At 32.2% G+C, this 22,524-nt stretch overlaps 1 protein-coding gene across 1 annotated transcript in view; it reads right to left on the reverse strand.

Moving 5' to 3' along the window:
• The window catches only part of LOC130900714 (ras-related and estrogen-regulated growth inhibitor-like protein), a 46,024-nt gene that overhangs the window by 12,173 nt on the left and 11,327 nt on the right, over positions 1–22,524 (reverse strand). Inside the window, exons 2-3 of the mRNA XM_057811514.1 lie at positions 13,938–14,015; positions 9,090–9,146 (exon numbers count right to left, since the gene is read on the reverse strand). Coding sequence (XP_057667497.1) covers positions 9,090–9,146; positions 13,938–14,013 — 133 coding nt within the window. The 5' untranslated portion in view covers positions 14,014–14,015. The remainder of the gene's footprint in view (positions 1–9,089; positions 9,147–13,937; positions 14,016–22,524) is intronic.

The following is a 22,524-nucleotide window of genomic DNA, read 5'->3' on the forward strand; positions in this document are numbered from 1 at the left end:
GTAATACACTCTTTATTTCTTTTTGGTGCAAAAAGATTCAGTTTAAATTTCAACATAATTTCATTAAGAATTTATACGAATTATATAAGAACATTATTCATATACACCGCCATCTATGAAGGAATAGCGCAACTCATAATTGTACTTACAAATACCAATATTTAAAATGTAATAATATCTTATATAGAGAAGTGACAAAAATATTTCAAGATATATATTAAATTATTCATAAATGAATTCGTTATATTAAATTTTATTAACATTACATTAATGTTAAGTAGTAATAAACAATTTAAATTGCTTAGACGCCTACGAAAAAGTAGGCAACCATCAACAAATTATTTCATAGTTAAAATTGTGATTAAAAACATAATAATGTATTATAATAATTAATAAATAAGTTTTAAGATTGTTACTGTTTGGTTTCAATTTAATTTAATCATTTTTAAATATATTACAATAATTTAAAAAAATAATTAATCAAAACTGCGTCGCCATCTTTGAACAAATATGAGGATTATTATTGACATCATTGTTCCAATTTTATTTTCAATGACAAATTATATCAACAAATGATGGTTTCAGTTGTTGTATTTGATAGATAAGTAAACGTTTCCTTGTATCTTGATTGAATAAAATTTAAAATGCTTTCAACATGAAACGTTTTCAAAACTTCCTGACAAAACAAAAAGTTGCCAAAGGCCATATCCAGACAGTGAACCAAACGGCAAACATGTTTAGGTGTCAGATGATTAAATACAATTAGTGAAACACACTGAAACTATGTAATACTAATAACCTTCAAGTTGATTTTCATAGAGGCCATTCGAGTTCTATTTCTGATTAAAAACGAAATAATTATTTTCCTGATAAATTACCACGATTTACATAAGTAATTACAGTTTTGAATTTATTTAATGTGAAATTTGTTTATCAAACAGTTTGTATGATGCATAATATATTTTTGTCTTTAAGTCAAATTGGAAATGATTTGAGAATGATCGGAGGGGCGAATTTATTTGTGACATATCTGACAGATACGCACGCTCACACATCGCCATTAAAAAGTGTTAGTGCCATCTTTTAATTAAGGAATGAATTAGCTTTATTAAAATTGAAATTATGGTTTTCTTTTTTTATTATCGGTGGGTTGCTTATATTCGCCAAAACTGCGATATGGGTGACATCTGTTAATTTCTTTCAAACTTCAATAGAGATGAAGAACAGAATACAAACTATTGTGTTGTTTTCTAAATAATAGAAAGTGTTGAAATTTCCGTTTAAATAGTGAAATGATATTAAATATATAATATATTAAATTTATGATCCATGTTGGTATTTGTATCGGTAGAATATCTGATTTTAAAATCATCAGGCAGGGAATCGAATGCTGAACGTATGTCTGAATATCTTCATCAATGCATTCTACGTGCGACAAGTTTGAAAAAAGTGAAAATTTATTGAACATATCTGTCAAATACGCGATATTTGCTTTAAAATTAATAAGGTTTTTTTTTAAACTTTCCAGAAACTTTAAGACTGAGTCAATAGCAATCGTTGGAAGCTTTCTTCACAATTGTGCAAATAAGCGCGTATTCAATGCATTGCTTTTTATTTTATTAACTGCATTAATTAGAAATTGATACGATAGGTGCAATCTATCACTCAAATCAAAAGGACGGCAGGAGCTCCATCTATTGTCACAGATGGAGTGGAATAGATTTTTCCAGGACAGGACTCGACGCGTTGTACTTCACAAAAAGATGTCTTGATCCAAAAAGTATAAACGGCAGCTTTCGTCTCACAGGGCTAAATGGAACTAAACTACAATCATAAACACTGAAGGAATAATTCACTGTTAAAGTATAACAAATTAGAAATGAATAGAAACTATTATTTTTGATTTATAAGACACCTGGTCGACCTTTGCGTCACAATATGAAAGAGAAATTTGTTAGTGTTTTATTTAAAAATTTAATGAATGGATAATGGGGTGGGCAAAAACTTTTGACCGGTATTGTATGTATATGTGCACCATTTTTTTAACTTTTAATTTTTTTCTGTAGCTATTATACACTAGCCGGGTATAAGTATAAACAGGGACGTGTCATGTATTTTTTTTCTATAAAATTGGAACTGAATGTAAAGTTAAAAAAATATATGGATAATAAATTGATCTGGCCTTGATGTCGATTCGCAAAAATTTCGAATATGTTCAGTTATGAAAGAAGTACTGTGTAAAATAGGTCGAAAAATATTTATAGGTCGAAGTCATCCATTACATAAATGAGTTTTTAAGATATCTTAATAAAATATATTGCACCTTTTGGTTTATTTTAAGCGTTAGGTACTTAAATCTAGGTGACTGTATGTATATATTTTCAACAGGTTTTGTTTATTATACATATAGTCTACAATATCCAGAATATCTATTATATTGACTAGTACGAGTCGTGACTAATGTTTTAGGTATTTTCTGGGATTGATGAAATTTGTTTTTGACTGCCTTAGATTATACTAACTGTATAACATATTTCATAATACTGTTCATTAGAAAAAGTCGTTTAGGAACTAGTTTGATTGAGAACACGCGTTAATCAAAAATAAATGTAAGCCAAAATAATATTTTTGAATGTTCTCGCGTGCCAAAATTTATCTACCTGAATCCCGAAGGTATTTTGCAAATTAAACCGAAACTAAAGCATAATTTCGATTTTTTGGTATTAAGCAAACATAGTAATGAGTTACAACAAAAAATTAATATAAAACCCGATATAGAATTAATTTCGATCGTTGAAATACGATTCATGATTGATATATTCCCGAGTTCCAAATAAAAACTTTGTTTAAAATTGATTTCATACAAGTAAATAAACTTTTTATGTTTACATCGTTTTAATTATGTATTCAAGTTGAAAAAAGCTGGTTATATTTCGAAATACGAGGTATGGATAACAACACTGATGATATAAAACATTTTACCTTGATCACCTTCAATATATACCCCTTCTCTATCTCCACATCGCTCCATGAGAAACTACCATAGTTCAAAACACTGCAGGAAGTCTTCCTCTGCAAGTTCTTTCAGGACGCGCGCAGCTTTTTCTTTCAAATCTTTTGTTGAGTTGAGTGGTCTAGCACTAGCATGTTGTATTTGGTTAAAGTTTATTTACCAAAGAAAAATAGTAAACCAAAACAATGATCAGTGCGTGATCCGCACGTGAACATCTCGGGCGAAACGCGGCGCTTCATCGTTATTGGTCCATCCAAATTAATAGCCGCGTGAGGGGGGCGAGCGCCGCATCGCTGAAGAAGCCGCTGGATCAGGTGTAGTACAGTTTTGGTTTATATATTTTTTTTAACCTTTAGAAACCTCTTTACGTGCGGAATAAATGCACACACTCTGTGCATGTCAAAATTTTGGACGCGGAAAGCGACCCGAATGTGAATCATCTTCAACACTTTCTCGCTGGTTAAACCACCCAGAAACACGTGGACGCGATAAACATTCATTGCGATATACGTCTGTTTCAATAAATTATAAGTTTCAGTTGCAGTTATTCCAAGTTTCATGTGAAATTTCACAACAATCGTTCGATTTACTTTTACATCGATAATTTCCACGACAAAACAAACGAAGGTATCAGCTACACTGGTTTATCTACAGACACGGCCCAGTTAACCCCCAAAAGATTCTGAAGGCTCGAAAAGAGGTCTACAGACAATTTTCCATCGTTAGAGATCTAGTGAAAAGTCTCGACAGGGGTTTAAACATGTTTTCATTGTTAGATAAGTGATTTTCAAAGTGGTCTAAGTGAACCCTCTACACACAAATTTCCATCTTTAGATCAGTGATTCTTAAACTAGTAGTAGTGAGCCCCCCAGATGTCCCTGAAGGTTCGAACGTTGGTCTACATACAAATTTTCATCGTTAGTTTTGGGAATATGGATGTAGTTGCAGTGGGTCAGTAATAAGTCCACGAGAAAAAAAATTTTTACCAACACTGATTTGACGGAATTATGAAGGCTTATTGTACTTCGAAAGCATTCCAGATAGTCGAGTTATCAATGTCGATGTATATAGTGGATAATAGATGCGAATCTGGGAGGTTTTTATCGGATAAATATCCAGGTTTAGTTAACCCAGAGCTAGTTTTCTAACAAATACTGTGAAATAAGATCGATGAACTTGGTGGTATCAATTCCTAGTACAATTCGCATTCAAGCCCAAATGATGCTTTTACCAAAAGCTTGCTGAACGTAAAATTATAGAATATAGATGGGCTATATTTTTATTTAAGGTTCTTAAGAATTTGTTTTATTGTGCTCGTTGAAGTCTCTGCTTGATTGAGGTGCATGATTGACTCTGTGAACTGGTTAAAAATTTCCTCTTGAAACTATCAGATACGACATTGCGGATTACTAGATATATTGTCTTTGGTGAGAAAGTGGTAGCTCTCCAATGTCTCCTTATAAACTTTGGATAATAAACTCAGATAGATGCGTAGTAATCCCCTGATTGTTGAAGAGTTTTTTTGCAAAATATGTGCAATAAAATGTGATAATGACTTCAATAAAGACAAAAAGCAGTGCTTGGTACTTTTATCATCATTCAAACTCCATATTTCAGCATGGAAGATGATAAAATCAATGGAAATTTGGTAACGACGACAAGTCAAGTTTTTTTTAAACATACGTTAAATTTTTTATCACGACCCGCATATGCTCACGATTATGTAAAAGTCCTCAGTTGGAAAATCTGCCCCAAGAAGTCGTACTGTCCTTAATTGAAGTATGTATAATTGATACGGGGCGAACCATTAATATCAAGTCGGAAGTAATCAGATTTTTAGTGAAGCTAAATTAAGAAAATTAAGAAAAATGTGGAAAAGCTTGGAACAACTTACAAAGTATATAGAGCAATTATATGGTTAAAATAACTAATCTGAAGAAAGCTGGGTGGATGCATCATTAAACAAATGTTGTTTAAGGGGTTGTTGGTGGTATAGCAATGATCTAACCTATTTATCAGTATTTAAAAATACTGATTGCAAATTGAATGTTTAACTGTTACTGTGTATATAGGGAAAATTGATTACTTGGCACGGGAAAACTTATTTACACCTGTCAAGAAAATATGAATTCGTTTCCAATACTTCTGTTTTCGAATGTTATTGGAATTAATGCATCTGTTTCTAAGAAGCTAAATAAAATATGTTTATTTCCGCAACTTTTTACGCAGCTAGTTTTCATTCAAAAGTCTATTTGTTTTAGAAAAACTGAAATAAATATTATCACAAACTATGAATTGTTTTGTAAAATTTTGCAAATATTTTCAACAATGTTCTGTGAAATATCTGGCACGCAATTTCTATATTGTTTTGCAAATACACCGTCATTTTTTAAATCAAAATACGTTTCAAAGAAAATTGTTATTCATATAAATTTTTAGCAAATACATTACTTAAAAACCATTGGTACATATTTGGCTTGACAACATAGCTTAGACCTTTTGGTGCTCTAAAACAGGTTAATCTTTTAACGCAATTTGTCACTTCAATGAAGTAGCTGGCAACATTGCCAATAGTATCCAATTTAGGGTGAAGTTTTAGTATAACCCCCGCTACTACAGCCAAATAATAATTTTGTATGTAAGCGTAATTGAACTCTTGGCATCGGTGTAATTGGTCTCGATCTTTGAAATGATCAGTTTCTTTATCTTAACGCACGTTTTCGTTGAAAAGGCTTTGATTTTTCACTGGGGGGTACTAAGAAGACGTAACTAAAATTCTTTACTTTTGTCGCATATTTGTCGAAAACTTTTGATACTATATAATGAAATGAACAAATATTTCAAGTTTCCCCCTACAAGTACTAGAACTGTAGGAATATTAGTTGTATGTATTTGCATTTACTTATATTCAAAATTCTGTACGGAAATGATGTTAATAGTTGAATTTACATGTTAAAAAATATTTAGTTTCATAAAATTAGACGGAGCATTAGTTTCAAAACAGATTCATGAAAATAATACAAAAAAAAAAAACACTTTGGGATTGGTACGACGGTTGCCAAAAATTTTGGTATGCGCAATAGATACGAATTCCGAGACACTAAGTGAAATTAGCTTGGAGCATTATCAGTTGTTATTTTTAGTGGGATTTTGTGTGTTTCGTTTTGAAATACAGAAAGAAATATTTGAAAAATATTAAAATAATACAATATTACGTCTGTTTGTCAATAATTAAATATAAAAAATTTTAGCTGGAGCAAAATATATATTTCCCTTGATAAATCGTCTTTGTTTTAAGTCCTTTCTGATAGAAAACTAATTTCGAAAAACGGGTAAAAACTGATGCTTCGACTTATTTCGGTCTTTATCCAAATATGACTTCACATTGATAATTTCCAATTGAAATAAATAAAAACATTTTCTTCCTAGGTAACTTCAAGTTTCAATTATTTTAATTATGTAGCTTTTTCATCAACTCGGAATCAAGTTTATTCCGGTTTTTACGAATTCTTTCAGTTTTTTCTTGAGTAACGTATTCTCAAAAATGAACGTTGTAAATTATACGAATTTTGTGCATTATTTTATCATAAGTCTGTATAATAAGCTTTAATCATATCCAATAGTTAGTTTCACAACAGTCAACTAGATAAGTTCTGATTTTATTCATATTAAATGATAGTAGTTCTATTTTTACTTGAAACCAGGCGGTAGATTGATTGGAAAATGGGTCTAGAAGATTACTACGAGCGGATCAACACTCGATTTATCAAAATTCGTGACAAACCTGATTTATTTATGCTGCTTCAACAGTGCATAGATCATTATTTCGAATTTTACCCGTATTGGGGGCTGCACTCTTACAAAATTCAGTTTGTGCAAGAATGTAAGCCCTAGGAGAAACTTGACTTCGCAATAAAGATGATTCAACATCTTGTTTTCCCACATCAACATGCAAAATTGCGGCAACTAGAGTGCAATCAATCCAAAAGCGTTATGTGCAGATGTTAGACGACTTCCTCGTGCCTGAGTTGGAGAAATTTCGGTAGATCGAAGCAACTTTACACACGTCCAAAAGATATCTGCCTCAAGCTCGTGAAATTTTTCCCGGCAAATTAATCTCCAAGATAATTGATATAATCGCAGTCCCGATTTAATACCTATCGACTTTTTCCTGTAGAGTTATGTCAAATCTAAAGTTTACTTTAACAAATCGACTTCTCTGACACAATTAAAAGTGAATACCTTAGTGTTTTTTTTTCAAAATTTTTTCTAAATGTGGACTTTTAATTGAAACTACTTGTACACCTGGATCTATTCGTAAATTAAATGTTTTTTATTCGCTATCAACGACTTTTGTTGAAGATGAAATATAGAATTAAAATCATTCGCCTCAATTATTTTATTTGATGCATAACATCAAGTAAATAAAGCAAATGTAGATTATCACTTCATTGCTTTTAACCTCGCAGGCGTTCATAAATTAGTATTTAACATTACCAGGGTAGAAAGTTAAGATTATGGCGCACAATGTAGAGCTGTCAAATTTCTGCCCTTGTGGTGTACACTAGTTTTTTTTTAGAAATTTCTAGCTATCTCCTCTTCATCTACACATTCGTCTGTTGAGATCATTCTTTTTAATGATTTTTTAATTAAATAGAGTTAATCTATTTTACACTCGTCACTGTCAAACAGTAACTTACCCAAAATTTAGTAACAAATTACTAAGGTTGAAGGGCAGCTCTACCAATGCACGAATCTCCACCTTTCTGACTCGAAGTAGGTACTTTCAACCGAGATGTAAGGAAAACTTTTTTTCATGCATTAATTCCACATGTGTAAAGTCTTTTCTACGATATCATTTATTATATAAATGTCAATAAAATATTAAAGATAAACGTATTAATCTCGAAACCAGGATTCTTCGGAAGTCGTATCGTTAAGATCCGTTAAGATAGTTTTTGGTGGAATTTCACAAAAATAATATTAGGACTAACATCACTCAATAAGTCGTGTGATTTTATTCATCATCAATCATTCCAACGCTTCTATAACTTCTCAATGTCGTGCTTGTAGAAAGATTTGTCTTTTGACTCAAAATAGGCTTCTTCCTCTTCATTTGAGGTGAATTTTTTACCAACGAGCATTTTTTCGAGATCAGCCAATAACCAGTAGTCACTGGGGGCTAGATCTGGACTATATGGTGGACGAGGAAGCAATTTGAAATGTAATTGGTTGAATTTAACCATCGTTGTCATCGATTTATGAATCGGCGCATTGTCTTGGTGAAACCGTGGATTTTTTTTCGACACATGAGGCAATTTTTCCTTGATTTTTGCATTCAAACGATCCAACAACTCTATATAATATTCGCTATTGATGGTCTCTTCCTTTTGGAGATCGTATACGCAGGAGATACGCATCTTAAAATACTGAAGCCATAACCTTCCCAGCTGACTGTTGTGTCTTTTGGACATGGTTCACCGACTGCAGTCCACTCAGATTATGATCGTTTCGATTTCGGAATGAAATGATGTATCCATGTTTCATTCATTGTCATATATCGAACCAAATCTGATTTATCACGTGTAAATATGCCCAAACACTACTCTGAATCATCAACACGTCGTTGTCGTTGACTTTTTTGGTGTTTTCTGGAATAACGACCTCAATTGGACGACCGGAACGTTCACCATCATCGACCACGTTTAAATTCAACAAACCAATAACAAATCATTCTTATCGATGGAGCAGAGTCCCGATAACACTTTTGAAGCCATTGCTGAGCTTGTACAGTATTTTTTTTCAACAAAAAGCAATTATAAATTAACACACATTGAATTGTTTTAAAAATAACAAAAGTAACTTCACTTTTTTCTGACTAATCGAAATGTCATGAAATTTGACACATAGTCTTTTGAAACTTGGTATTTCATAAACGTCATATGCATTTGACAGTGGCAGCGCCATCTGTGTGATATTCACACGACTTATTGAGTGATGTTATATCTTGAATTTTTATACAATTCCACCAAAATTTTACTGAACCTTATTAATTAATATAATAAGTAATATTTACCTGTGTTACTTCTATATTCTCCGATAAATCTTCTTGTCAGGTATCTTACAGTTAAGGCTGTAAAAAAAAATAAATATATATATATATATATATATATATTTTTCGTAGTTTCTTATAAAAACAAATATTTATCTTCAAACTTTGTGTAAACCGTCCCTGTCTCATTGATAATAATTTATGTAACGCCAAACAAGAGAAATAATTATAATTTTTTTTGTTATTTCAGTTAGTTTTCATCTATCAGTGTTTTTATAAAGAATTCTCAATATTTTATATTATTCTAAAAATAAACATTGTTATTCAAGTGCGAAAAACTTTTCTAAACAATATTGAAAGCTTTTAATGTTGCATTGCCAAAAAATAGAAAAAAAATTGATTGAGATCAAGAGATTTTGATGTTTCAATTTAAAATAATAGTTATCTTTGTTTCTATTTGAAAAATCAAGCTGGAATATCAAAGTATGAAAAATTCCAAGGATATCGATCATAATAAAATTATATTCAACTTACTCTTTATATAGGGGCGGGCCAAATGTACGGAACCCAGAATTTGTATCTCAATTAAGACTTTTATGAAAAATTGGTGGGCGATGCAGATGTTCAAAATGGGGATTTATGTCTAGTGCTGGTTGGATTTGAGTTACAGCACATACTTAATATACAGGAAGCGATTTAAATAAAAATATTGTCAGATTTAGTCTCCTGTTTCTCGATTATACAGTGTGTCTAATAAAGCTGGAAACATTTGGAAAATTTTTTTATTTGTGGTTTTATGAAAAAAAAAGTTATTCTTGATAAAAAGTTATGCATGGTCCAAAAGTTAAAAGGCATCCATCTAACATCAATTTTTTAAAGCAGTATACGAGGTTTGTCAACAAATTTGAAATTTGTGCACAGAATGATTAGTAAAAAATTACGAAACCTGAATTTTCATAATAAATGGTTGTATTTGCATATTTGAATATAACTTTCAATTCAAAACAACTTTACTTTATAACATTTTTCTGAATTGTAAAAAATAAAGGTACTTTACTCTTGCACAAAATTCATATTTTTTAACAAATCTCGTATACTGCGTTGAAAAATTGATATCAGATGGTTGCCTTTTAACTTTTGGACCATGTGGAACTTTTTATCAAGAATAACTTTTTTTCATAAAACCACAAATAAAAAAGTTTTCCATATGGTTCCAATTTAAGTAGACACACTGTATAATAGAAATATTTACCAGGTAAAACCAATCATAATTTATAAATAGAAGTAATAACTTCTATACTTTTTTTTCGCATATCATATGATATTTTTAATTACGCGTTCAAGCCAGATGAAATAAATAGAAAATTGAATAGATACGAAAATAATGAGATCATACCGTTGGATTTCGCTAATTTTTGTTCACCCACGTAATCATTATGAACCAATTTTCTAGTTTTCATCAATTACGTAAATATTAGATTCGTTTCTTGATATGTTTATGTCTGGAGGTTTCTATCGTTACCTGTTACACCCAATTTCGTTCTCTGTAAACGCTTCGTAGACATTTTACAAATTATGAATAGCTTTTTATGCCTTGTATAGTGTGAACAGATCATTAATCGATAATCATTTATTTCGTTGTTGTCAGTGGCGTAGCGGATCCTTAGACGTTGTTGCCTCAGCAAAGTTTGTTTTAATTTGTTCCTAAGATATGATGAGTGCTATAAACTGTTGCAAGAGGTCTATGGGGACAATTCTCTATCTCGTGTGCGTGTTTTCGAGCGGTGAAAGCGCTTTAGTGAGGGCCGAGTCGCCCTGTGACTGTTTCAACTTGTCGAATCAGCATCCGAATGATTGCCGAGACTGTAAAAGCCGATAAAAAAACGGTTAGAAACGTTTTACACGAGGAATTACACACGACAAATGTTTGTGCGAAGTTGGTGCCAAAAAGTCTGACTCCACACCAGAAGCTCTTGCGTCAACGGATCTGCTCAGATTTCCTTGAAAGGTTAGAAAAAGATCTGCTTTGAAAGTGACCCGATTTGAGTACATAGAAGCGGTAAAGCAAAACACAGCAGAGCTCTTAAAGGCGCTCACCGAAGAAGACTTCCAGAACTGATTCGATCAATGGAAGAAACGTATGGAAAGGTGTGTGGTGTGGGGAGGCGAATATATTGAAGGGGAGCATTCGAATGTAGAATAATTTTTATGATAAAACCCTTTTTTGTCTCGTTATTTAATAGCCAGATCTCGTTCTTGGTTTCACGCAGTAAACGAAGTGCGTGCGCAAAACATGTACGCATCAGTGATAAGTTTCAACAATAATTTTGTCAAATTATGCGGTATTCAACGCGAACAAATCTTTTTGACAGCCAAATGCAATATTGAAAGTATGCGAGTAGAACTAATTCACTTTTGTTCAAAAATGGAATTCATTGGCAGATTTTAGAGCGTTATAGTAAACTTCAATTCAACATAGTAATAATGAATTCAACATCTTTTGGTATATTGTTGAAAATTGAAGAAATAAAATAATTGATTCAGTTTGTACGGGGAGATGGTATGAAAATATTTACTGCTATCTTTTAGTAGACATTGATGAAGAAGAAATTTTGCAAAACACTGAAAGAAATATATTGTGAAAAACATTATTTAGACTTTGTTTAGAAGATTTAGACATTGTTTGTATGAACATGTAGAAAAAAGATTTTTCAAGACAAACTGGTTGCAAATGATCGTCAGTTATTTATAGGAGGTTTGCCTATCTGTTAAAATTTCCAAATAGTGAGCGTCGCCGTTCTGAAGCATTAGAACAAGACAATGAATAATCAAGTTCACTAAATGTTTGCGATTTAATTCCATTTTTTGACCAATGTCAAGAGTATTTAAATTTTCTGTAAACAACTCAAATAACACTCGCATGACAACAATGTCAAATTCTTGACTTAATAAGGATTAACAACAACACAAATTAAAAACTGACTGTTTACGGTGATTTGTGTCCATCATTTTCAACAATTGAATCGGTCTAAATTGTTTCGCTGGAGACGAGAATCATTAAATGATAACCCACATGCGCGAAGGTCCTGTGATGGTGAATATTCCAGTTCTAAGTGACCGGCGCCCGAAAACTAAAGAAATTGCACAAAAGACCGGAATTTCCAAAACAAATGTTCTAAAGATTTTGATATGACAAAAATTAGTGCAAGGTGGGTGTGCAGCGGCGAGTGGAATGTTTACTATGAACCCATATGCAAAAAAAACACATGGAGTGCCAACGGAACGGAGAGTCCGTTCCAAAACAATGCAATGGTCACGAAAAGCATCCAAAAAGGGAGAATATATTGAAAAATATACTACGTAAAAGCTGAAAAACATGTTATAAGCATTTTTATATTTTAATTCGAATTAAACCGATCGAGACTTGCGTCAGATAGATGAAAACATAATAAAAATAAAGATCATTTTGAAAAAGTTTTTTTTTAATTTATTCTGGCCATCCAAGAAAGAAGTTTACAGCTGAAGTCTCGATCGGTATTACCAACCTAACCTCTCAACATTCCCTTTCTAGAGCGCGAAATTCGAATTAAAATATAAAAATGCTAACAATATGAATTTGATTTTTTTAAATTTTCATACATGACGAATTTAATTTTTTACAGAATTAACGTTTTTTGGCTGTATAGAAATCATGTGGTAATTAATTTATGTATTTAAATGAATTTTAAATGAAAGTATTGATAAACCAGTTATTTATTCCTGTCTCATAGTGTTTTTATTGGAATATCAAAAGAAATGGAAATATTAACACTTTTTTAACCTTTTTTCAAAGCTTATCACCTCTGATGCGACCTCATCTAGTGAGGCATACCATAATACGTTTAATTTGGATAGTGTCATGTACACAGGATCTTTTTCCTTAACTTGATGCCTACGACATCTTTTTTCGGGTTAGTTGATAGTAATAAATTGAACGTTCAACGACTATTCAAGTGTTTAATTCCACAGCTCAATCCAAACGAAATTCGAACAGTTTCTTAGGAATTTTATCACAATTTTTTACTTTAATTGTCCATTAAGTGCAAGGGATAGTTTATCTACCCTTAGCTACGCCACTGGCACTTGTTTGTTAAGTAGAATTAATAAATCTCTTTTTTGTACAAAAATCAATTACAATTAACAATTATTAGAATAAATATTTTCCATTGTTTAATTAATTTTTCATTTAATGATTAATTTCACAATTGTTTACAACGAAACGTTAACATTTTTTGTGTGTATTGTTTGTGTGGCCCTGCCATAAATAATAATTTCTCCCGCCCTGAGATGAAAATTAATTCCCACCAATTTTTTTTCATGCTTAGTCATTTCAATTTTCATTCAATCAAATATTTACATGAAAAATTTTTATTGAAAATTCCTCTCTTCTGTCAATTTATAAATTTATTTTTCGAGGTGTATTGCAGAAAATTACCAACCTTAACCCTCTTTTATTTTCGTGTAATTAGGTCACCTGTATTCCACAATAAACTGGCAAATTAAAAGCAAACACAGATATATTGTCAATTGGGAAACGTCAGGTCAGTAGAGATGGACACCAATTACACCATTTTTTAAGTAGGCTAATGATCAAGTGTCCCTTTGAAAATAATCTTATTCACCAGGTTGGTATTTAGGACAGGGACGTATCCGATAATTGTATTCTTATTGATTTTATATTTTCTTTTATAGAGCTCAAGAACGCCGGTAGGCTCTTGAGTTTAGTTGGATTTAATTTTGTTAATTACTCAGACGTTGAATGTTTACTACGTACAGCAATAGATGAAATTGCCCCACGAAAAAATCATAATTGATTATCTAAAAATCACCTACCTGATTTTCCTACGTTGGATTTTCCTATAACAGCAATCCGCACTTTGGGCATATTATTTTTGTCATCAGTTTTCATTTTCTGTAACAAACAGTAAAAAACTATTAACAACACTACTACCACACAAATTTCTACGTTTGGGTTTTTGGATACAATCTTTTTAAATAAAATATTTTCAAATATGGCCTGGTCGACTGTAACTTTGTTATTTTAAATGGAATTCGCATTATTTTTCACCCCTGAATGCATTAAAATAAAAAAACCGGGTGGTTCTATTTAAAAAAATAAAAAAAATTGATATTTACGAAGTTAAACTTTGAACACTGTTTATACACACCCTGTATAAAATGAAAAATTTTTCAAATAGATTAAAATACGTCTGACCTGGCTAAAAGCAACCGAACAGAAATCATTTTCATATCTTTAAGGGTATCCTCGTAAAAAAATAATTTATAAACGTGTACAACGGTCAAATTTCTTAAAAAAAAATTAATAACTCAAAAAGTAAGAATTTTTTGAGAAAAGTTTTTAGACAAAAGTATAATAAAATTTTGCGTTAATATACAGGGTGCTCTATTTAAAATAACAAAGTTACAGTCGACTTTCGGCATAACAATCAAGAGACTGCCCTCAGAGCATGACGACAAAGATGATAAACGGAAACATGTATATGAGTGTTTTTAAGATACAAGCAATCAATAAACAACAACAGACAATATTATTTATATATAAATATATGATAAATAATTTCAATTTTATTTAAAATGATGCTGAATACGGTCCTGTCTATAAAGTAACCGGGTTGGTCGCACGCTCTCACCGCGTGACCGCCATGTTCAAAAAATAAATGACGACAATTATTTACGCACAACTGATAGAATAAATGATTTTCCTAAAGGATTATCATTAATTTTCTCTTGCACTCTTTCTCTATATCATCACGTGTCGATGCCGTGTCGAAAATTTTAGATAACGGTACAATTTGATGATCCTGCTGTTTTTCATTTATACACAGACGAGTTTCGTAAACAAAAAATAACAGATATGTTAACTAGAGTCACGAGTTTATCGCATGATATCCAAGAGAGAGCTCAACATTTTTAGATTTCCACAAACTTCCCAGTTGTAATTTTAATATTGTATTCTCAAAAATAATTCCTCTGAAACAGCTTGAAGTCTCCTTTTTGAACAGTTGATGAAAAGTCTTCAGTCAAAACTAGATCAGCAATTGCTTGACCGTACACTAATGGTCCGTTTTGGGCAAAATGTTTTACAAATTATGCCTCACGATTTCTAAATAGGTAGTTTCTAGGGCAAGCGAATTTCTTTGTTTCAACTTAGATGTCAGTAAATCAGAAAGATCTTCTGACATCTCTTACTAAATAATTCAGTTCGTCCTGTGGAAATAATTGTGACTGGTTTAAACTTGATTTTGGGGAGCAGTATGTTGAGAAGCTTAGTCATATCTTCTTCCATCATCATGATAATTTTGCCGTTATCTTTAAACCATTAGTATTACAAAAGGAAGGCTTTTTATATTTCCTTTACCCCATATCTTAAATCTTCTTCACATGCCTTGCAAATGTTTATCTTTATCTCCAAATTTGATAATTTGATAAATACCAGGCACATAATACACACAAGAGAAGATCTCTCGAAAAAATATACAGAAGAGACAGATCTAAAGGTCACAAATATTGTTCAGGCTACCACCACGAAGGCTGTATAAGTGAAAACCTTTCCAAGATAAACCAGGCAGAATTTTGGATTGTGAATCGAAGATTCAATAATTGATGTATTTAGAATAAAACAGCGAAATATACACAAGAAAACATCAAATTAATTTGACAGCCATCAATTGAGATTCCCAATAAAAAACTTAAAGCTGTGACTAATACAGATATAATTAGAATGAAGATTGAAACCGATTATGAACAGATAACCTGGAAGCTAGAAGATACAGTCAAAGAATGATGGTAGGGAAGGAAGTAAACAAGAGGAAATCCTGGATGATAGAAGGGATTGATTATAACAGAAAACTTAAGTAATATCTAGAAATATATTGCAATAAGAAACACATCAGAGGGGTCACAGAGGAATAAGCAATAGGGAGGTGTGAGGAAATTGAAATCACGCAAAAGAAACAAAACAGCCACAATGTACATCAAAAAATCAAAGAGTTTAATGGCGGATTCAAATGGAAGCAACAAGGAATGTTACCAGACGCGAAAGGCGATATCATCATGAATAAAAAAGACAAAATCAAACATTGGAAAGTATAAAATGAAAAATTAAACTGGCGATTGAACAAAAAATAAATTTTACTTGCTTACTGATCAAAACTCCTAACTATACTGAACTAATAAAGGAGGGAGGGATAGTGAGAGGTTTTTTATAATGCAATTTTTTTTATGTAAAAAGCAAACACAAGAGGGTAAACAATATTTGCCTTTGCATATAAGTCTTGAAATTCTATAGGTTGTAATGTTCGGGATATAGAAAGAAAACAGAAAAAGAAAGAAATAATGAAGAAGGAAAAAAATAGAGCCACGTTGAGCCCCAACAAAAATTGAAAAAACTTTCCTCAAAGCCCCATATGGGGTGTGGATCGAAGGAAAAATAATAAAAAGATTTATTTCAAATAAAAAGTGCAAAAATGATGTTTTTTGTGTGTATTATACAAGTTTGGAGTTAGCCAGAAAGCTGCAAGGAAACCAAATACATTCATTGGGGACATTGCGAAAAAATAGGGCTACCCATAGATATTGTACAAAAGAAGCTGAAGAAATGAAATTACTAGCAAAGAAAACGATGAAAAAATAACGATATTAAAATGGAAGGATAATGATGCTTTCTACAAAGTATGCTGATGAGACAATAAGCATTGACAGACGATCAGGAGTGGTTGTAAAGTCTCAAGTCTTGGTCGACTATAACAAAGGAAAATCTTCTATAGATCTGTCTGATCAAATGGTAAGTTACAACACTTGGACATAGGAAAATTGCTATTGAGCTGTTGATGGTACAGAAATGGTACATGCCTATATTCTTTATAAAAGGATAAGAAAAAAGAGTATAGCAATTACTGATTCTCAAATCAGCAGCAAAAAGTTATTGACGAAAGAAACTACCGCTGTTGCTGATTAAGAGACGCCGAAACAAGAGATTGTGTAGGGTACAGTGAAAAAATCACAAAAAAAAACGAATGGAGTGTAAGATAATGTTTTAAGGACCCAGGACGGTTCAACCAAACTGTAAACCACATTTAAATAAGGTCCATTGGGCCTCGGAGAAGGTTAGAAAGTGCAGTTTGCATGTATATGTTTAAAGTGTTTTTTATTTTTCCTTTATTTGCAAACAGAATATTTGGGTAATAGAGAAAAATAGAGTTTAATTAGTTATTTCTATATAAAAACTAAGCTTACAGATCTGAAATGACCTCATTACAAATCTCATGCAGACATTTGTAGTATCAAAATATTTACAGTGATTATTTCGGAGTAATGTTTCCTAAATTTTGTCTACAAGAAATAGCTTTGTTTATTTTTGTTGTTAGAGTATTTTGTTTATCGTGTTATATATTATGCAGTTTATGTTATTGAATTGAAGAAATTGAGTGCCACCTGGTTGGCGAATAAACAACTTGAAATATTTTATGACAATTAAGCTTGATGAGTCAATCGTTTTTAAATATAAAACAGAAGATATTCCAGACAGCTGGATGTTGATTGGAGTGTTAATCATATGAATTAAAAACACCAAAAACATAGTTTAGACCTTATTTATAAATATAAGGCTTGAAATTAACGATAAGAGAATTAAAATTATGGTTTGTTGTCAATACTTAAAATTTAAAGGAAATAGATTTTAAAAAAATGTTTTTGTTGTTAACAAATTATCTAATGACGGAAACGAAATAAAAACACTAATTTCGTCTGAATCAAAGTTCAATAAGGTTAGAAATAGACGTTATCGTCAATATCCGTGGTTATCGAGGTTAATTTTACCCATAATTTTTTATGTATTCCTCGAACCAGATTTGAAGTATTAACTTGTTTTTTTTTCAAAATCCATTTCAACGGAACATCGATCGATTTTTAGGATTCTGTTTTCGATATGTCAAACATAATAGTCCGGGAGCTAGAAGAAATAATTTAGTACTGCAAATATAAATGAGTGGAAAAATATTTTCAACCCAATAATTGTATCGAAGACTTCAGAACGCAAAACTAATATATCAGGGCTAGTTTTGAAGAATTGCTCATACAGAGGTCGCCATAAGTCACCCAAAGCTCTCGGAAAATCGACAACGCTCATAAGTATCGCAACGCTGTCGGAAAAGATTAAAACGAAGTTGTATCTGTGCCAAGTGTCTCCTTTACGCACTTCACGATTGGAATTTTGCGAGTGGTACCTCGGATGCAGTCAGGTAATACGCAGCTCCAGCATTTCATTTTTTGGTCGGACGTGGCTGCCTTCAAGCTGAACGGTACGGTCAATCAGCATACCTGCGGGCACTCGAACAACTATTCAAGAAGAATTAAACCTAAATAGTATACGTGTGTGCGCGGGTATCTATGCGGGAGGTCTCGTGATAATCCATCCACCCAACACTCGTGATAATCCATCATTTCATGCAGGATAGAGCTGCGCTACACCACGCGTTATGTTTGCGGCAGTACTTTAATTAATTGGAGTTAAGAGGCCCGTACGGTCAGATGATCAGGTACCCTGTGATTTTTTCCTGTGGAGCCTTCTCAAGGACTGTATTCTTGCAAGAGAACCACGCACCCTCTCCGAACTGCAATTAAGGAACTCTTCGAGGACTTGCTCCGCCGGAGCTGTCTCTCCATTGAGTTGGCGTAAATGCATTGATCAGGATAAGCATTAATTTGAACATTTACAATAATACTGTGGGGCAAAGTGCGAAGTAGCACGCAAAACTGGCCCATTTCTAATGAACTCTAGCGATCAGTGCTTGCACATGTGTTTTTGCACCGTTTTTTTGTTTTTGAGGTTTAGTTCAGTTGGACCGTTTTTTGATATAATATTGATACAAAAATAAACGATGAATTTATTCTCCAGAAACCCTACTTCAGTTTATTTAAGATCAAAAAGCGGAATATGACAATTCGACGTAGTGTACACGGGTCATGTACGGCATGAAATGCGAAATCTTGGAGATTGCAACCTCTATGAATCGCATCAGCACGGTTTTTAGCCTTGAATTTTATTAGAAATTCTAATCTAATTCCTAAAGAAAATATGTTGTAAGCTATTTTGTAAAGTTAGGCATTTATAATAAAATATCATGAGACAGGTAATTTCATATACATTTTTCTTTAGTTACGAAAGGGTATTGAACAATCAAGTATCCAAAAAATAGAATAAAAATGCGATTTTTATGTATTTCGTTAGCAAATTTGAGGAAAGGTTGCAACTGACAAATCTAATGGAAATTTGTCTTTAAATGTTCTACTCCCTCACCTATATGTCAATCTTATATTTTGTAATGAAAATACTGTTCTACCCGTCTTAGCAACTTTCGATCCATTTTACAGATACTTGCAATCGAGCAATTCATCTGGCAATTTTTTTATACTCAAAATTTACTTATTAAAAATATACTTGAGAGCCAGATTTGTGAAGATACATTTTTCTAAATAAAAAATTTGCAATATGCAAACAACAGTGGATTGCAACCGCGCTAACCCTGCCAGAAGTTGATTTTTTTTACTTTAAATATATTAAATAACATTTAAGTTTCAGCCTTGAGAAAGTACCTTAGTCGAAGTGGCGACCAGCTCTCCGACTATTTTGCCCGCGAATTTCATAAAATATGTATCCTAAAGTGAATTTCAATAGTATACGTACCCTTAGTAACATTGGTAAAAAATCATAGCTAATGTAATTAACTTCTTTAGCTAAATCTTGAAACTATTTCGTAAGTGATTTAAAATATCGTTTATGTTAATATTTAACAATGTATTGAACAATCTGGCTCCCGGGCTATAATTAACTACCAAATTTATTCGACTTCGCTTACATAAGGCACATTAAATTCACCATTCCAAAATTATTTAGTACGGTTATAAAACAAGTATTTATATCAAAACTAAATCGAGCAGATTTATTTAGTTTTTTAAGATGTGATGCTTAAAATTCTTTACTCTGTATTTGCAATATCAATTTTTGATAAAATTCGACTGAAAATAATTAAAAGTTTGGTATACATTTATAAACTTGTTTAGTGTCGATATATAATGAATATTAGTTGAAAAAAACTAAAAAAACTCTCTTCAAAATTTAATACCAAAGTAAAGAAGTGGGTAAATTAATAGTAGTATATTTGGTTTACAATAATTTTCAAAATTATACGAAATTTTCAACTGAAACATGTTCACATTTTGTAACTACGTTTAATATTATAGTTATAAATAAAAATAAAGTGACCATACGTCCTGTTTAGAGCGACACAGTCTTGTTTTCTTGGACTTGATACGTCAATTTTCTATTAGAAAATCCAATTTTTTTTTATACCCACGTAGCTGATACTCCGAACCAACCTAATGCTGATAAAAATTTTCAAAATAGTTCAGTCAGAAACAAATGTGTTGTAAATTAGTGTTTTCTTATCCAGTATTTGACGTTATATGGTTAAAAATTGAATTGAGACGGAAATATTTTCAGGAAATTAATCGGAAAAATTCGTACTCATAATTCATAATAGCTTTTTGTATACTAATTGAATGGGTTTTCAGTAACCATTACAATCATAGCATTATGAATATCCTTCTACGAAATCGATTCGACGCGGCGGTAAATGGAGGAAATTTCCATGAAATTTAATAAACTACACAATAATATCCAAGTACATTAGTTGAACAAATTTGATGTTGAAGTAGGTCGTGAAATTATGCGTTCATTAGAATTAAAAGCGAAAATTGATTATGATGGCATCAAAAATAGCTCGAACGTGCTCAGACCCCTCGTAAAATGACGACACATATATAGGTGACGCTGTATATTCCGAGAAACAAAAGCTTTTTGGATAATTATCTAAAAATCATCCCCCATCCCCTATCGACTTGGGGTTATGGGGTTGATACAATATATGGAAGGTGGAGTTAGCCGCCGGTCATTCTTTTTAAGTTAGGTTAGGTTAGGTTAAGTTAGGTTAGGTTAGGTTAGGCTGGGTTAAGTTATTGAATTTTCAATTTTTCCACATTTTTCTATGATAAATTAATAATTACTTATGGTTACGTCAATTAACAATTATAATTGTTCATAATTCCAAGGAATTAATTAATTTCATATATTTTTTCCATATTATTTTCACTATTTAGTTGTATTTTTTGTTTATACATTTTCAAATAAAATTTATAATTTGTTAACACACGTAATTCCGAAATTGTAAAATTTTCATTCTTTAACCCTCTTTATTTTTTAACAAGGGATGATCGACGGCTGGAATAATTTTTTTGTATTCGCTACACTTTTCTTTATTACCCCCACAACCGATAGGGGGTGAGAGATGATTTTTATATAATTACCGCTTTTAAAAAATTATTTGATTTATGTTTCAAGTATGAAGGGTAGAGAGAAGGAAGAAAATTGTAAACGAACAGTTCAAAAACCTTCCAGATTAGGGCTGCTGTAGACAATTTAATATTTTGTAGTTCGTTATTGAAAGTTTGAAGCTTGCATTGTACAAAAGTGTAGAAAGCGCATCCTTTAAATTTAGGCTTCAGCTAATGCTACCCTTATTTAACGCAGTTCGGCGGATACTTTTTCATCTACCCTCCGTATTTCAAATTAATCACTACCTACATCAATGTACTTGCGTGAGAGAAGCTTAACTCAACTAAAAATTTCGAAGCAAATCATCTAAAGCTTGGAAATCATAGTAGATCATCACTTTTCACGTTCTCTTTAATTCTTTTAGTTTCGAGGCAAAATATACAGAATGGCTCTTCTTACTCAACAGAATAGGTTGCTTGTATTCAAAGGATCGATTTGTTGAATTGTTGAAGACTGTATTCCCCTCAAGGAGCCGCTGGACCTTGACGTTGTTGAGGGTGCCCAGCGGTCGTCTTTCTTGGGAGCTCCTACGTGGGCAGCTGCAAATCATAGCTCACGATAGTACCTGAGTCAGGTGTTCTAATTCCGAGTTCTCTGCAAGAGCACGGACCATGACAAATCTAAACAAACAGGAGAAGCTCTGGCCGGCGCTTTTGACAATTACCGAATCAAACACCCCAGAATTAGTGGTACTGATAAAAAAAAGAGAAAGAAGGCCAACGTTGCCGAGGTTGTATCGACCTTCTCCATCCAGGTAAACAATGTTAAAAGGTCAAAAACCCCTGCTCATAGAACAAAAAGTTGGCTGAAAAGACATAAAACTGCACCCGTACCCAAACGGCAGCTCATCGTGGGTCAAATCTGCCATCACGGAAGAACAATTGGTGAATTTCATTGGCGCGGTGAGGGGCCAACATGCGTTCTCCGTCCGAACCAAGTGCCTTTTGGTAATTTCAAGTGAAGCATTTCGGGAATATCAGTTTTTAATATATAAGATGACCAATTCTT

Source organism: Diorhabda carinulata, chromosome X (genome assembly GCF_026250575.1).
Source record: "Diorhabda carinulata isolate Delta chromosome X, icDioCari1.1, whole genome shotgun sequence".
Taxonomy (NCBI): Eukaryota; Metazoa; Arthropoda; class Insecta; order Coleoptera; family Chrysomelidae; genus Diorhabda; species Diorhabda carinulata.